General features: G+C 34.7%; 1 protein-coding gene across 4 annotated transcripts; it reads right to left on the bottom strand.

The window, feature by feature from the left end:
• Window positions 1–8930: 8930 nt before the first annotated feature.
• On the bottom strand, window positions 8931–17057 carry LOC112789666 (zinc finger CCCH domain-containing protein 13). Of its 4 annotated transcripts, none has more exons than XM_072232457.1 (13): window positions 16831–17057; window positions 16375–16662; window positions 14512–15359; window positions 14304–14411; window positions 13123–13156; window positions 12432–12573; window positions 12280–12336; window positions 11293–11390; window positions 11102–11173; window positions 10741–10961; window positions 10364–10566; window positions 9930–10130; window positions 8931–9341 (listed from the first exon to the last, which is right to left on the bottom strand). In XM_072232457.1, the coding sequence occupies exons 5-13, from the start codon at window positions 13134–13136 to the stop codon at window positions 9273–9275; spliced, it is 1077 nt and encodes a 358-aa protein (XP_072088558.1). In that variant the 5' UTR covers window positions 13137–13156; window positions 14304–14411; window positions 14512–15359; window positions 16375–16662; window positions 16831–17057; the 3' UTR covers window positions 8931–9272. The 4 variants fall into 4 exon arrangements, with proteins under 4 accessions (XP_072088558.1, XP_072088559.1, XP_072088557.1 ...); XM_072232458.1 differs by having other exon boundaries at window positions 14304–14437; window positions 16831–16970; XM_072232456.1 differs by lacking the exon at window positions 14512–15359 and having other exon boundaries at window positions 14304–14437; window positions 16831–16970.
• Window positions 17058–17964: the final 907 nt, after the last annotated feature.

The following is a 17964-nucleotide window of genomic DNA, read 5'->3' as shown; positions in this document are numbered from 1 at the left end:
CTATATATTATGCTTTGTTTGTGGATTGTTGATAGGTTCGCTCAAAACAAAAATGCATGTACTCAGAAGATGACAAATGTCATCAAGCTGATGTACGACCACCCCTGGCCTAGCTACAAAAAGATCCCCGCTGAGACCAAACATTGATGATTTGAGAAATTATCGGTAATTAATTTTTTTAAGTTTCAAACCTTTTTAGCTAGTTTATATCCTTTGTTTTGAGTAACTAATTTTAAAGTTTCTTTGTGCAGCTGCACTTTATATAGGACGTTGAGCACAATCTTACCATCAGAAAGTTATTCGATCATAGAATGGGTCGACAGCTCCAGCAGATGCTGGATCATATTCGTCAGGGGTGGGACCACCTGACGACCTGGCTTTGACTAGAAATAAAGAAGGCTCTGTTAGTTAGTGGGAGACCAATGAGGAGTTCAGGCATCAGCATCTCACCAACAAAACAAACAAAGTATCGGCCAGGTCATCCAAGTATACCGGTGACTCAACGACCTTCATAAAGACTAAGGCCAATATGGTATGTAGTGTTTTTAATTTTGTTAATAATTTAGTAATATTCTTTTACATATCATTACTAGGAATCCTAATCATATTGTTTCAATACAACATGTGTAGGGGTCGAAGTCGTTGGATCGTGAGGCGATATTGGCGGAAACGTTCAAGTACACCGACACGTTGAAGGAGAACAAAGAGAGATTTGCTGATCAGCAGTTGCAGAACCATTATGTGAATAAACATACATCTGATTATCTTCTGGTATAAAATTATTAGAGTAAACACCCAATCTGGTCCTTGTCCATTTTCACGAAGGACAAAGCGATCCTTATCCAAAAGAAAGGGATACTTTGACCCTCAACCTTTTTATTTTGGGACAATAATTCCTCTGTTAAAAAAACCGTTAAATAATAACAAAAATTAGTTTTGTGGGAGATTTTATTTGTATTTTGTGGGGGGTTTTAAACCTCCACAAAATTCTTTTTAACAATTTAACCAATTACTACCACTATCTTCTTCATCGACATTATTATCACTCCTACCTCTATTATTTTTATTGCTTTATCATCATCATTATCTCCTCTACCGTCATCATCACCAATATCAATATTATCAATATTAAAGTTATCTTCTTTCATTTCTTATTCGATGTTATTTTTTTCCTTTAAAAGGTATTTGCACTACAATTACTTTTTTTTGCGGCATCATTTTCATCAATGGTTTTCGTCACTTAACCACCATTGGTGAAGGAATTTTTAAAAAACAAACTTATTAATAGTTTGTAGAGATTTAAAACCTCCACAAAATACAAATAAAATCCCCCACAAAACTAATTTTTGTTATTATTTAACGAATTTTTTAACAGAGGGATCGTATTGTCCCAAAATAAAAAGGTTGAGGGTTGAAGTGTCCCTTTTTTTTGGACAGGGATCGCTTTGTCCTTCGTGAAAATGGACAAGGACCGGGTTGGGTGTTTACTCAAATTATTAGGGATTAACTGTATAACTATCTTACTAATCATAATAACATGTGTTATACATGAGTCCTACACGCAGAAACTAGATGTCGCGACTCAGCAATCTCAGCAAAGTTGGAAGGACGCTGCCAATGGCTCTGCTACTTTAGTTGTCGATCCCGATGCAATTTGGCGCGAGACCACCTCAGCACCATGCAAGAACCATGAATACGAGTTGTGGTCATTCTTCGCCAGTAGCCTTCGCACCTCCAGTTGAGGCCGTCGTTAGGTTCTGCCACCAGTTTAGCCGTCGAGCCCGAGGAAGGCATGTATTTGAGGCTGCAGGTGCAGGAGCTCCAATGCATCCTTCACTAGCAGGCGCATAAGCTGAACGATTATCGGAAAAGGTATCAAGAGATCCTCACTTGCATGAAGCATATGGATGACCTCATGGTGGAGTGGAGGGAGCAGCTGGAGTGACTTCAGGGGATGAAGGCTCAGATGGAAGTATACCAGTCTCAGATGCACGCCGCTGGCATCATCCTTGCTGGTGGTAGCACCACTGCTGGTGGCAGCACCAGCAGCGGTCCTGCACAGACATCACCACCTTCTACGCTGCCTCCTTAGGGCCACGGGACCAACGGCGACGAGGACGGCGACAAGGACTACCTGGATCTGTAGTTATTAATGTTTCATTTTATTATTTCATTGTATTTATTTGATGGACTTGACTTTTAATTTATTTGAATATTGTATTATTTATTTTAAATAATAGGTTTTCTTTTTTATGAATTGATCATTAATTGTACCAAAAATAAATTTTAATAGAAAATTAAAATTGATCATTTATTTCATTTTTTTAAAATTGACGTTTACTGTCGGATTTACCGAGAGAATAATTTGACAATAATAGTGCGGGCAACAATATATTTGGCGCCAACAATACCGTCAAAAAAATTTTTCGATAACCAAATAATTTTTCGAACAGGTAATTCTCCACTAAATCTGACGGTAAACATTTATGGGCAAGGTTTATACCGTCAGATTTCTTCCGATAGTAAATTCGATAGTAAGTTAATTACAATCGAATTTTTTTCATTTTTCTGATGGTACTCAACGTTTTTCTTCTAGTGTATGACCCTGTCTGAAATGGCTAAGTATAGCACGAGTTCTTCTCCTTCTTCGGGTCGGGTCAAGATTGTGGCTGGCTCAAGAATTGTTTTGAAATCTTGGTAGGCTTGTTCACATTCTTGAGTCCATTAAAATTGATGTCCCTTCTTGAGGTTTGCAAACAATGGTAGGAATTTCAAATCCGACCCAGACAAGGTTGTCAGCCTGCCATTTAACTATTGGATCTTTTTTAAGCAGGTCGAGCTTTTCATTTCCATGATCACCCTACATTTGTTCGAGTTGGATTCGATGCCTCTTTAAGTGAGCATGAATCGTAGGAGCTTCTCGGCTTCTACTGCAAAGGTTTACTTTGTGGGATTTAATCTCATCTCATGCTGCCTTATCATGTTAAACACTTTTGTGAGGTCGGACAGTAGACTAGTTTCTTTCTAGTCTTTACAAGCATATCATCTATATAGACCTCCTTCAATTTTTTGAGGTGGGTTAAGAACACCTTGTTCAACCCAAAGGGCATTACCACATGGCAATAGTTAGTCCTGGGAGTAATGAAATAGGTATTCTCTTGATTTGACTTATACATTGGAATTTAGTTGTATCCCAAATCTGCGTCCATAAAGGACAAGTATTTGTAGCTTGACGCCAAATCTACCAGAGCGTCGATACTGGAAAGTGGATAAGGGTCTTTGGGAAAGTTTTGTTGAAATCAATGTAGTCAACACACATCCTCTACTTCTCGTTTTATTTCTTCACGAGTACTATATTAGCAAGCAATAACGGGTATTTTATCTCCCTTATAAAATTGGCTTCTAACAGTGTCTGGACTTGTTCTTTTACAACTTCTACTCTTTGAGGACTGAGCTTTTGTCATTTCTGCTGGATAGGTCGTGAGCCCGAGTAAATAGCAAGCTTGTGGCTTATAAGGTCGGGGTCGATCATGGGCATGTCAAAAGCTTTTCAAGCGAAGAGGTCAGAATTTTTTCGTAGGAGATTAATGAGGTTTTGTTTTAGTTGTTCTTCTAGGTTAGCCCCTACATTGGTTGTTTTTCCGAATTAGTCCCCAATCTGAACCTTCTCTATCTTTCCTTCAGGTTGGGGTCTCAGTTCCTCCCGAATTTGGACACCTCTGAGCTTTATGGTGTTGACCTATTTCCCTTTAATGCGCCCTCGTAGGTTCAATATTTCATTGTAGAACCTTCTTGCCAGTTTATGGTCTCTCCTCACAGTGGTATTCTCTCAGGAGTGGAAAAATTCATGCAAAGGTGAAGGGTGGAGACTACTACAATAAGTCGGTTTAGTGTTGTTCAACCTATCAAGGTGTCGTAAGCCGATGCTACGTCAACTATTATGTAGCATATGCTCAAGGTTTTTTATCTTGAGCCCTTTCCAAAGGTGGTGTGAAGAGAAATAAACTCCGGGAGTCAGATCGGAGTGTCTCCTAGATCAAAGAGGTTATCTGGGTATGCTCTCAAATCTTTTTCCTCCAAGCCCAACTTATCAAAAGCTGGTTTGAACAAGATGTCTGCCGAGCTCTCTTGATCTACCAAAGTTCTATGGAGGTTCATATCGGCAAGTATCATTGTGACCACAACATGGTCTTCATGTCCAGGCGCTACCCCTTGGGCATCCTTTTTTGTGAAGTTGATCGTGGGAAGGTCAGGCACCTCAACTTCCTCACCGACCTGGTAGACTTCTTTTAAATGCCTCTTGCAAGAGAATTTTGTTACTCTTGCTCCTGCAAATCCTCCAGCAATCATATAGATGTGCCTTTCAGGAGTTTATGGTGGTCAATCTCGGTGAACCCTATCTTATTCATCTCTTTTATTCTTTCCCTGATCATCTGACGTGTCTGCTAAATACTTGTCCAACCGAACTTTCCTAGCCAATTTCTCAATCACATTTTTTAATTCATAGCAACCATTAGTTGAATGGCCATAAATTTTGTGGTATTCGCAGTATCTTAACTGACTTCCACCTTTTTTATTGTTGATCAGTCTGGGAGCTGGAATCTTCTCTGTGTGATAGATTCCTCTGTAGACGTCAACAAGGGATACTCGTAACGGAGTGTAGTTGTGATACATTCGAATTTTGTCCGAGCTGTATTCTTCTTTTTTCTTTGGTTCTTTCTCTTTGTCTCAGGCTAGATATGGGTTGTGTTGTCTTGGGGCAGGCTCTCTCAACCGAGCAATTTCTTTCATATTAATGTATGTTTCGGCTCGCTTTTGCACCTTGTACAAAAAGGTCAGGTGCTTCTTTGATATGGATCGGGAGAAGGGTGCTTCTCTGAGGTCGTTGACTAGTCCCATGATGATTGCTTCGATAGGTAGGTTCTGAATCTCCAAACATGCTATATTGAATCTTTCCATATAAACCCGTAGATATTCCTAGACTTCTTACTTTACTTTGAAAAGGCTTGGCGCGTGTTTGACCCTATCCTTTTGGATGAAAAATCGGGTAAGAAAGCTCCTTGCCAAATCGTTGAAGCACGTGACCGGTCTAGGTTGTAAACTATCAAACCATTTCACAGCCGCCTTGGTTAACGTAGTCGGGAAGACTTTTTACAGCGAGTTGCGTCCGATGCGTCTGCCAAGTACATGCGACTATTGAAATTGTTCAGATGATGCCTCAGATCGGTGGTTCCATCATAATTATCCATGTCTAGGCTCTTAAAGTTTGTAGGAACGTTAGCCCGTATGATGTCTTCTATGAATGGATTTTCACCTGTTAGAGGCGTTTCTTCTCGATCAGCGCAGGCTCTCCTGCCTTTAAAGTCGGACTCTAGTTTTAAGAGTTTTTCTTCTAGCTCCCTTCGTCGTCGAACTTCCCTTCTCAGGGCTCTTTCAGATTCTTGCCGTTGCTCTAGTTCTTGCTTGAGTTGTTTTAGCTGACCTTGATGTCCATAGACAAGTCCCATGATCTCCGTGGAATCCCTTGGCCCGAATCCTTCAGGTCGGTGTACTTCTGAGCTTATCCTGTCTCCTTCTGGATTTGATGGTTGTGCATCTCTGGCTATACCTTTCCCTCTATCAGCTCAAGGAAGTATGACTAATGCCCACTCGTCGTTGTGTTGATCTTCTTCTCGGGCTTCCGAATCAGAAGTTGTGTGTCCATCTTTTGATATGTCGTCCGCCATCATGCGGTCTTGATTTTTAGATCCCCGGCAATGGCGCGAATGTTCCGAGGGTTACCTGAAACTGGGTTGCTTTAGGCTTGAATGTGAGGTCCAAATGCCTTTGGGTGATTTGTCCGATGTCTTCTCCAACAAGGATGAATCCATCCGAGTTGTTTATGAGTAGAGGTGGGAGTGGTACCTGCAAGGGACTCCGATGCTTAAGTTAGCAAGGGTTTAGCAAGTCTTTTAGTAGATTGTGTTCAAAAAATACCTGAGGGTGTCAGGATATTTATAAGTGTGAATATAGAGTCAATAACCACCTTTTGAGTAGTCTCACCTTTGATGATGGGTTTGTTACTCCTTTTTGTTAGGGAGGTTTTTAAGATCTCTTTTCTAGATAAATATGAGAGATAGTAGGAGTTGGTTACTTATTTAGATAAGTAGAACTACGCTTATGTCGTTATAACCGTCCTCTATGATGTCAGGTAAGTGTCGATTTGTATAATGTATGTATATTAAACTTTATTCATTTTGGATCTGACTAGATAATGAGCCAGAATATAAACAATAATAATAATTATAATATAACAATATAATAATATCAGTAGTTCTAAACAATAATAATAATAATAATAATAATAATAATAATAATAATAATATACCGTAATAGTAAATAATAAAATAACAATAATCACCTATACTACTACAACAACAACAATATAACAATATGATAATAACAGTAGCTCTAAATAATAATAATAATAATAATAATAATAATAATAATAATAATAATAATAATAATAATAATATACTACACTACAAAAAATAATATATTTTTTTACGCCAAAAATTGACGGTCACCATTTTCATCACTTTTTAATAATATTATCGACAATCAAGATGTGGCTTTTATTAAATATGTAAAAATTTGAAACTAATATTATCGACATACTAAGTGTCGATTTTATTGAAATATTATTGGCAGCCCGCAAGCCGTTTATTTTAATAAATTTTAAAAAAATCGACACATTTAAAAGCGATCACTTTCAGTGTCGATTTTGCCGTTAATTTTTAATATTATTAACAATATTACTGTCAATTTGGCCGTCAATTTTAACGGTATTTTTTATAGTGTTAATAATAAAAACATATTGTAATAATAAATAATAACATAACAATAATCACCGGGTAATACCACAACAACAATAATAATAATCATTACTAACACAAACATTATATAGCAAAAATTTACCAATAACTCTAATAACAACACAAATAAATCAAATTATTTATAATTAAAATAAAAAATATACATCCGATTGAAGATTCTTCCGATATTCAATAATATGTTCTTGAACTAATATAAAATTATGAACCTTTTTTTTCACTGATTTTACTCCTCACACAAGCTTCTTCCTTCTTCCTTCTCTTGAAGATCACTTCTCTTTCACTCAAAACACAGGAACACTTTTTTCTCTTTCTTCACACAAAACGCAAATAGTTGGGCGAAGTATATAAAAACCTCTCTCAGTACATGTGTCGAACATGCAAGCATATTTCCTACAAAATGCACTTTGTACTATACTCTACCACTTGCAAAACGCAAATTGCGTTTGGCATCTTCTAAGATAAAAAAGATCAAAGTTGTAGGTGTGTCTGCATCCAGAAGACACGTTTTGAAATGTGGTCTCCTTTTTGCAGCAATCATTTTACTTTTTTTTTTCTGGCAAACGCGACTTGCGTTTTATAGCACAGTCAAGTTATAGGTCTACATCTCTACATAACACACCATGCACTAATATACCTATATTACACCTAGGGGTGACAAACAAGCCAAAACTCACTGCTCGACTCGTGTAACTCGCCCAAAAAGGTGGGTCGAGCTTGAAATTTAAAACCATCGTCATTAAAAAATCCGCCTAACCCGCACCGCCTAATCCGCGGCTTTTGGTGGTTTCGATGGACAGGGCGGACCCATAGGTTTTTTTTTGTAATTAAAGATATTATAATTTGAATTATGTTCTATATTTGGTTGATTAGAGACTTAAAAATGTTTAATTATATTTTGGACAATGTTTGTTTTAATATTTTATTTTTTACAATTTTAGTTTTATTTTTTGTTTCAAAAACTTATTTGATGATTATGTTTAATTGTTTATTACATATTCAGAATTATAAAGACTTTTAACATTTTTGAATTTAGAAATGATAGTTTTTTATATCTTTAAAAATTATAAATTTATTGAAATAGTTGTAAAATTATATATATTATTTAATATTTAATAATTTATTAATAAAAAATTAATTAAAAAAAATTAACAAATTTAGCCCTCCATTAAATGAGATAAGAAAGGAATTTAGGATTATTTTATTAGACGGAATGAGACAGACAAATTTATCCATTTGCCACCACTTTTTACTCTATTTTTAAATTAATTTCTGACGTTCTCCATCAACGTCTAGCAAGACAATATACTTCTACCTCAAATGTTCACTCCTCTTGAGGTATAAATCAAACAGAATATATATATTACCAGCTAGTACTAATTTTCTTTTCTTAATAGCAAACGCGCAATTTTTTCGGTGCAAATTTGTGCAAATTTGCATGTAGCCATCATAGGACAAAAAATACCGATTTGTTAATAAAAATACTATTTACACGTTAAAATCAACTACCGTATAATTTAACTAATTTTTAATATATATATTTTAAATTTTAATTTATATATTTTTTTGATAAATAATTTTAATGTACATCTAACATAATATTTTTTAATATCATCAACTTCAACTGCATGACCATAAATAAAAAAATAAGAAAAAAAACCTTGAATTAGTGTGGAACAATAAAAAAAAATCTTGTCAGGATTAAATTCTTTCAAAACGAAAAAAAATTGACAAAATAAAAACTAAAGATCTAATACATCATTAAATCAAATTCGAAATAGTAAAATTCAGGTGTAAACTAAAAAATCAATGATATTAAACTCTCCAGGTAGCTGGTAGAGCATCATTTTCCCAACATCTTTTATATGCAGAGGGAGCGAATCTTCTCATTTAATTTTCCCAATCTACATAAAATTTGTTATGAATATCATATTTCTTGTCTAGATTCCACCTTTTACTACAGTAGTAAGAATTTTCACACATATGAAAGCCGTGTGAATTTAAATAACATCTATTTAACTACATAAACCGTAAAAGCCAGAAAATGTAGAAAATTGCATGTTATGGTTGATAATATAAACCCATTCCAATAATTGAAGCTGAACCACCGAAAATCCGAGTCATGAAGACTATTATACAAGTGTTCTGTATAAATCACATCACTAATAAGTGCTACAGTATATAGACATTCATCTACGCTTCAAGCACATCATCATAGGAAAGCACATCCACCGTTATAAAACTTTACAACCCCATGAAGACAAAGTACTAACGTCATGTGTTTCTTCCACCGTTTTACATCCTAACGTATTCCAAAATGCTCTATTCAAGATATTTGGTCGCTTTCAAAATCTACTTTTACATCACCAGAGGTTAGAAATTGCTACTCCATAATGTTAATCAGACAATATCCACATTTCCCCCTTCATCAAGACCATCCACGTCCACATTCTCGTCGTCCCCCTCGTACTGCACGAGATTGAAATGGTCTTTAAGTCTTTAACAACAAATGTCTGATTTTCAATGCACTTAACAATATATTTATGGTCATAGAAGAGTGTAAATTGCACTATACACCCTAAACTTTTGTGATGCAGAATTTGGAAAATTTGAATACATGAAAATTGGATAACGCATAAACTTCATAATTTGAGTGTATAAGGCATAATAAAAGGCTGCCCGAAATTTCATGCATTAAAGACCTGTTTTCATTTGCATTTTGCAATGATGGCAGAAATGATTTTTATATATTGAATGTTAAAACATGTTTGACTGATACATACGCAGGTCACAAAACCTTTACAGTAATCCTGTAATTATTTGCTTGATAAAAGGGGTTTTGTTTGCAAGTGTTAAGTTTATTGGAGACAATTGAATTTTCTAAACTCGGGTATGATTTATATAAGTTCATAGTTGATGTGCGTAGACAGCAATTACATTAGCATAATGAAACCACATTTTGTCAAAACAAAAATGCAGTATCTATAGAACAAAAGATCAAAAGTAATTAAATTAATCTGATAAGATTTAAAAAGAAATATCTGAGGAATAACTAACCTGCGAATAATTGGTATGGGGAATCAACGCTGGGGGAAGCATAAGGGGTACGCCCTTCACCTCTAATACCACTTCATTGTCATTTTCTGTATGTGCAGTTTCGTTGAGGTCAATTCTATCATCAAATACAATCTCAACTTCCTCGTCAAACACATGAGCTGCCATGCTTGTTGACGGCATTTCATTCCTAAATTCCTTCAACTTCACATTGATAGAGAAGAATAGACAAAGGTCAGCTTGAATGACAAAAGTCCACTTTGCAAAATATTAATTACACCATGCAGGGTATAGACAATAGAGCAGCTTAATATGTGAATTAATTTGAAAAATGGTAACATGAGGTTCACAGACAACCCAGGAAGAATTATAACACCACAAAAGAGAGTGCCCACATAGATAGTGGCATAGCCACCAATAACTAATTGAATTTGTACCTTCTCTGAAGAAAGGTTGTCAGAAGAATTCAGCTTTCCTCTCTTCTGCTTGCTTTCAATATCTAAAGGCCTAGCATCTTCAGTTCCATCGTTTGGAGTTTCAAGGCCTACATTATCCTTGTCATTCAATTGAGCAGGCAAATTCCAACGAGATCGCTTCCTGTTTCTTCTTGTTTCAACCGAATTCCCAACTTTTGATCTATCTGTATGCACGTAACAAGAATTCAGCTCAGTATACAAAATAGAGAGGCAAGTGCAATAACCGTGAGTAATTACCAGAACAAAAGCAACAAAGAAGTCACAGCTCACAACAATTGTTACCATTTTTTTCAATGTAAACAGAACTGTTTCTACACTGTATTTTCCAAAACTACTACCTTGTTTTAACTCTTCCAATACATCCTGCTCAGCATGCACATGCAGCTTTTTTCCATGGGGAGATGCATCATTCTGCTCGGCATTATGTTTGGGGATTGGAGGATGACTATTATTCTCACCATTGCTTACAATATCAATGCTTAGATCTTCTTCCTCAGCACCAATTCTAGCAATATCCGAGACAAGCTGATCACCAAGCTTTTGAAGTCGGACTTGTGATCTACATTAAACAACCATGTTGAACACAAAAATCGTCCCCCAATTAAAATAGAAAAACATAAATAAATTATCAATTCAAGAAAAAAGCATAGAGAGACATCAAACTATGAAAACAAACAGAAACGATATTATGTAACTTACCTCTTCAGTTCTTCTTGTAGCTGCGAATTATGATTGTACACTCTGATAAACTTCCTTATTCCTGAATTGATTCTGAATTTTCCATTGAACAAAGGAAAAATGCCAGGAAAAGGAACATTGTTGGCAATAAATGATTAATGCAAAGGGGTTATTAATTAAAAAACATGTTACATCTAGGAAAGATGCAGTACCTTTTACACTCCTCATTCTCTTTAACTAACTGAGCTTCAAGTTCCTGAATTCTAGAATTAAGGCTATCCACTTCTTGAGCACTCTCATCCAGGTAAACCTTTTTATATTCATACATTGAAAGTCAAAAAGGTATTGAATCGAATTTTCTCCCAACTCCAATAGGACCATGCAACAAACCAGAGAGATAATAGGAATTTAACTCCTTTTAAATATACTTATAAAAGGAGAGGAGAAAAAGTAGCAAACTAAATTTTAAATTCTGAAACTCCACATCTTTAGGACAATAGTTATAGGATTAGATATTATAAATAGGTAGGCTGGAAAAGCTAGTAGGCAGGAAATAAGTGGAGTGAAAATCTAGAGGGAGAGAATTGACCTCTGGAAAGTCAATTATTCTTGTTTTTCTTTCATTTAAATCTATAATATTATTCTGTCAGTGAGGTAATTATCACATCGATAATTCCTTCCTCTGTTCAGTTATTCTGTTCTTCCCTTCTACCCTTATCTTCTACACTCAATTCTGCCCTAACAGTAAGGATACTAGAGAAACCGTAACAGACCATTAGTAATTTAGTATCCATCAACTGAAAAGACGATGGATTTTCTTTTCCTATTTTTATATTAAGGAAATGAATTTGAAGGTGAATTCCATAAATATTCTCATGAAACAAACACCTCAGCGTCAGAAGCAGAGACACCTTGCCATAGCAGAATTCTAAAATGCACAAGTCCACATCATAAGAGCTAAGACCTAGCCACTGCCCCCAAAAGACTATAAGCATCATTAGCCCCAACCAATCTAGGAAGAAACTTCAATAAAACCACTTCTGAGAAATAATTTCAAATAGCACAAACTTACAAAACAATTAGAAGTATGCATGATAGTTGAGATAGCCAACCTACCAAGTGTTTAGATAACAAAGACAAAACATATAGAGAAGCCTGAGAATTGAAAGTAAAATGCAACTAAGAGATATGAATCTAACCGATAGTTGGAATTTTCGGTCCTCAAAAGTCCTGATGTCCAATTGTACTTTCTTTAACTGCACACAGTTCCAAGAATTAATAACGTAAACAAGTTTTCACAGAACGCATAAGATGATTTTGAAAATGAATTTCTGAAAGAAAAATTAAAAACCTGCTCCTCAAGTGTATTTCTAGAACAAGAAGAAACGAATTTTCCTTCTTTAACCGGATCTTGAATTCTATCTGAGACTTTCAAGCTTGCAGAAATATCACTTTGGCCAGTAATGCCCTGTTTTCTCCAATGTCTTCTGTCACTGCGATGGCAATAACAGATATTTAGACAAATAGATTGATCAGAATCCGAAATAAAATGAAATGATGAATGAACAAATTGAAGATTGGCCCTGAGAGAGGCATATTCCAGTCATTAAGTTTAATATTTGAAGTTCCCTCATGTATCATATGCTGAACATGGTTAAGCCTGTAACTCTAATTATTAAACAACACTTTCTGAGCAACTGAGAGAACATGGACAGTTCACATTGCCAATTTAAGTCTACTTAGCATGCATGCTGCTTCTAAATTTTTTCATCTCTTATGAATCACAATGATGCATTGATTATCACCCAATAGTTTGGCAATCTCCACTCCCTTCAATGGTTGCCTCTCCCAAATCAATGTCAAATTGCAAATCTTTTCTTTTCAAAGAGAATAATAATTTCCTGTTTCTCTCGAATATGGCATATTTTAATTTAATACACATTCACGTTTCAACAACGAACAAATAGTAGACAACAATGCTAAGTTGCTAAAAGCAGGAAGGCAGTAAGTCATACTATCAATAGTGATTCATGTTAAATTACCTTTTTTTCTCCATGGATCTTGACGGACTGTGTTCTGCAATTTTCAATTCAAGGAAGATTAGGAAACAGGAAAAGGAGAAAATCATTAAGTAAACAACACGTGCATTTGCATGTATAAGAACAAATGCACTCGTATAAATGATGTGCCTCAAACTACACACATTAAAAGATTGAAGCAAATGCACCTATAAAAAAGTTGTCTCAAACCATAGGTATTAAGAAACAAAATAAACACACCCACAAACAAAAACTGTGCCTCAAATCATAGATATTAGTTGCGCTGCAATAGTGCGTGATAACAGCAGAGCAGAGGGTAACTGCTATTTCAATGACAGAATATCGTTTTTTGCAGTTGCGGCTGTAAAAGCGTAGTGGACTTTATTTGGTTTGTTGTTGGAGATCCTATTTTGCCCCATATTTCTTACCAATATTGACATAATGAGAGAGCATTTAAATAATTTCCATTTCCTCTTTTCTTTTTAATTGTTCTAAAGGAATACCTTAGGGTTTCTTTTTTTTTGTGAACTGGATCCTTTCTCCTCACTCTCATTTGGCTCTCTCTTCCTTCTGGCGGCACTACATCAAGCAGCGCTCACATCTGACAAACAAGAACACCACCAAACCACCATCAGGTTCTTCCTTTTTTCTTCTATTTCCCTCTTTGATTCTCTTGCCCTCTGTCTGTTTTATTTAAATATTTTCCATCTCCATCTCTCAATGTCCTATACTTTTTCTTCCTTTTAACCTCTACTCTATAGGTTATTGTGGCTGCTGCTCCCATCGCTTTCTGGTTTATGTTTTAACCATTGAGGGTTTTTTAGTTTTAGACTATGGAAGGGTTGATGATACTTCATTATTGATAATGAATGAGTTTTATTGCCCATGACTTTTTTTTTAACATTTATATATGTCATAAGGACGACATGACACTACCTGTAGTTTTTCAAATAACAGCCATCTGAAATTGACAACCATGCCTCAAACAATACCTTGCTTAAGATCTAGTTTCGAGATTTTAGAAAGATCAATCTTGCAATGTAAGAAAAAGGTAAAATTTATAAATGGAAATAAAAACCATTTATTGAGTGTTACTAAAGCTGCAGTAACACCAGAACAGAACTACATTAAGAATTAATAAAGAAAACAATGAAAGTAAACAAAGATATGAAGATGCATCTGACCATGAATGGCCTGGTGTCCTCTACCATCTCGAGTTGGTGAGTGTCTTCGAGGTGATAAATACCTTCTGTCTAGTGTATCCCTCAAGTCATTGGCTAAGTCTTTCCTACCTGCAATAAGACAAGAAATTCCATTGCTACAGACCAAAATCAAAAGCAATGGATGCAAACAAAATAAAAATACAAAAAACAATAACAAGACCACACTTACCATTAACTGGAATAATAAGAGAAACTGAGAAACATAATAATGAATAGTAATAGAGCTTCCCTGGTGAGAGCAAAAAGGGAACAGAAACTAGCACCCCTCATACTATGACAGATATGGTAAAACCCATGTATGTAGTTTTAGCTTTGGAGTGTAATCAAGGTAACAATGGGTTAAAGAACAGTTCAGATCCTCATCTTGATAAGCAGTAACATATGAATTTAATGATTTCAATCTCAAATGCAGAGATATATCCAAGATGCTTAGTAAACCAAAAAAACAATCCACATTCTATCAGACTTGATTTCTCCGGACATCATTTCTGTTAATGGCTCCACTTTGCCATTGCCCAAGTAGCCACAGTAAATACAGAAATATCAGTCAAAATGAACAACATAAGCTCCATGCATTCTGGCAGTAGAATTTGGGCATAAAATAATTGGGAAATTTGCTGAACTTGCTTCTGATCAAGATATAATGCAAGCAGACATATCCACATGAGCATAATCATGATCCTTCACGAAACACAGTAGTTCCACATATTCATGTAATGACGCATAAAAATGGTTGACAAGAAAATGCTATGCCAAGAATAGTTTCAACCAGAAGCATCCATCCTGAAGAACCACTCATCTAAAATGAAATGCCCATACTGCTGGAAATGCAACAGTTTCAACAAGGTAATGTGATGATGTCCTATCCTTGACAAACTAATTTGACATTATTCTCATATGCTACTTGTTATTGCATATCTAAGCTTCTGGCTCTGCTGACACAGAATCAAAGTACATCAGGTCCAGTATGTCAGATATGTATTGAGATCCTCACTCCTTTAAGAATATGGAATCCAGCTAAACAAATTGAAGAATAGTGTGTCAAAAAACAAGGCAGCGAATAGGGCTATGATTAAATATTTGACTGGAAATACTGTGAGAGCAACAGTGGCACCAATAGCCACATTAGAGTGAAAAGAAGCCGTATGGAAAAAGATTGATCGAAGATATACCGCCTCCGCAAAGTGCATGACTATAGACATTTGGGTAAGTTGGTATTACCACTTTCATGTGAAGGTGCAAATTAACTAGTTGAAAACGCACTACGTATTTGAAAATAAAAAAGAGAAAGAAGTTGGAACGATAACAAATTAAGAAAAGCAGTGGTTGTGATGATACACTAGCAACTATAGGCTGCGCCAATATACAATCAAGAATACAGTAACCAAGAAGAATGATGGATTTGACCATTTCAAAAAATAATATTCTCAATTTTTTTTATGGCATAGGCAAGATAAATGGCAACAAAACAACATTTAATGATTAACCAATGCGATCATGGTCCTCTTATCCATTGTTTCTTTATTGAATTTCAATAAGAATCAGTCCAGCACACAGATCCTCAAACTGCTCAGGTTCACTTTATTTGTATGTGCATAAATTCAAATAATATGCCCATATCTAAAATACTTTAAACTACCTAACAGCTAACTGCATTGAGCATAAAAACCCTCGTGCTGCAGCTCCTTTCTGTTCATACATGACTTTCCTAGTCTGATAAATTTCTATTCAAATAAAAAACAAGCAGAGTCACAGTATAAAGAAGCTTCATCCTTCGTCCAAGGAGCTACAGCATACATTATTTGACAAATACTGAGAAACAAAACGAACTGAAATCAATCAGCTACACATTTACTTCTTCAAGAAACTTATACCAAAACATTATTCTCGACAAACAAAAGGAACCTAACCTAACCCAATCAGTTATTAACATGTGAAAGGCAATTTCACCCGAATAAATTCAAGTAATACTATCAAAGTGTCCCACACAAAAATAAAAATAAACAAGCAATTCAAAGATGAAAAGTTTTACCATTATAAGTGGCAGAGAACCTTCGCAACTCAGCATTACCATGCGCAAAGTTGCAATTATGACGCGTGCAGCGTCCTCTCTGATAAGGAACACATAACCTTGTCTTGAATTGCTTTCGTTCAACCATCTTCCTCTTCAGCTCTAATCAGACCCCACGAAAAAAGAACCAAAAAGAAAAAGAGTTGTGTTGTGCCAAAAGATGCGATTACAACAATCAATATCAGTGTTTTAGTTCCCGCGCGAACAAGTAACCCTAAATTCCAAATTTCCCAAACACAATGCCTCTTGCTGTGAAAATGCCACAAAACGAATAATATCAACGAGAAAAACAAGAATCCGTTAAAAGAAATTGAAGCAAACAACAAATACTGTATTAAGGAAAAGGGAACGGTGTTTTCTTGTTGAGCAGAAATCGATGAGGAGAATGAAAAGACAAACTCGGCAAGAAAGTGGTACCTTGGTTGAAATTTGAAACTGAAAGAGGAATGTGAAGTCACAAGTCACAACAGAGAAGGAGTGACACTGAAAGTGTAGAATGGTTTTGTTTTTGTTTTTCAGAAGACTTGACTTTTGGTGTTGCCTGGGTTGTTTAGTTCCCGCGTGACCCGACCCGAATCGTCTTCTGTGACACTTTTTTTATTTTTTGGTCAGTGCTACTTTGTAGTTTGTAGAAGCTTTTTCATGTTAGGGCTTTCTGGACGTTTATTTTTTTAAATATTCGTAAAATTTTGGTATAACATTCAGATATTGAATTTTATGGTATTTTTAAAATTTTGGAGACAGAATAATATATTCTTAGCTTTATGCCATTAAAATTTTAAAAGACACCATAAAATTAAGGCATATTATTCTACTTCCAAAATTTTAAAAAATATTATAAAATTTAATAACTGAGTATTACATCAAAATTTTTTTAATAACTAAAAAAAATTAACACTTATCAAAGTGTAGGCCAATATTTTCTAAAGTATAAATTAGTTATTGACCTTCAGAAATGTGCCAAACTATTTATTTTTTTTAAAGATTAGCTAAAGACACATGATAAAATTAGTAATAATAAAATTTTAATTTTTTAATAAATAAATTTTTTTTATCTTTTATATATTTTTTTAAATGATAATTTTAATATTCATCCTAATAAATATAGCCAATTACGTTTTTTCGTATAAGCATTGGTGTTCAATCTTAGGTTTGGTTCAAGTTTGAAAGAAAAATAAATTGCTTAATAAATTGCTTAAAACTATAAATTTAACTTTGATTTTATTTAGATTGATGTTGTTAGGAATATTATATGCAGTGATACAATTTAACTTTTAATTTCATTACATTAGATCAACTATTGGTATTTTAATAAAATTACATAAGCATAAATCTAATTATGTTATAGGAATATTTAAAAGGGATTAATTAAAAAAAATTCAACCATACTATAAAAACACCAAAATCAATCATTAAATAATTTATTTATTCTGCTATCATAAGTTTGATTATTTTAATAATTAATTATTTTATTCTTAAAAAGTGTAAAATAACATATATAAATATAAAGAAATATATGATATTAGATTTTTGTGTTCATGAATTATTTAT

The sequence above is a fragment of the Arachis hypogaea genome, chromosome 3 (genome assembly GCF_003086295.3).
Source record: "Arachis hypogaea cultivar Tifrunner chromosome 3, arahy.Tifrunner.gnm2.J5K5, whole genome shotgun sequence".
NCBI lineage: Eukaryota > Viridiplantae > Streptophyta > Magnoliopsida > Fabales > Fabaceae > Arachis > Arachis hypogaea.
The sequence above is the reverse complement of the archived record's forward strand: the minus strand, read 5'-3'. Positions and strand labels throughout refer to the sequence as shown.

Excerpts from the sequence above, each read along its gene's own strand:
- LOC112789666 (XM_025831654.3), bottom strand. The coding sequence starts at position 16,501 with ATGGTTGAACGAAAGCAATTCAAGACAAGGTTATGTGTTCCTTATCAG. Across the intron at positions 14,412-16,374 it reads GTTCTCTGCCACTTATAATG|GTAGGAAAGACTTAGCCAAT; the intron begins GTAAAACTTTTC and ends GTCTTATTGCAG. Across the intron at positions 11,391-12,279 it reads ACCGAAAATTCCAACTATCG|GTTTACCTGGATGAGAGTGC; the intron begins GTTAGATTCATA and ends GAATATAAAAAG.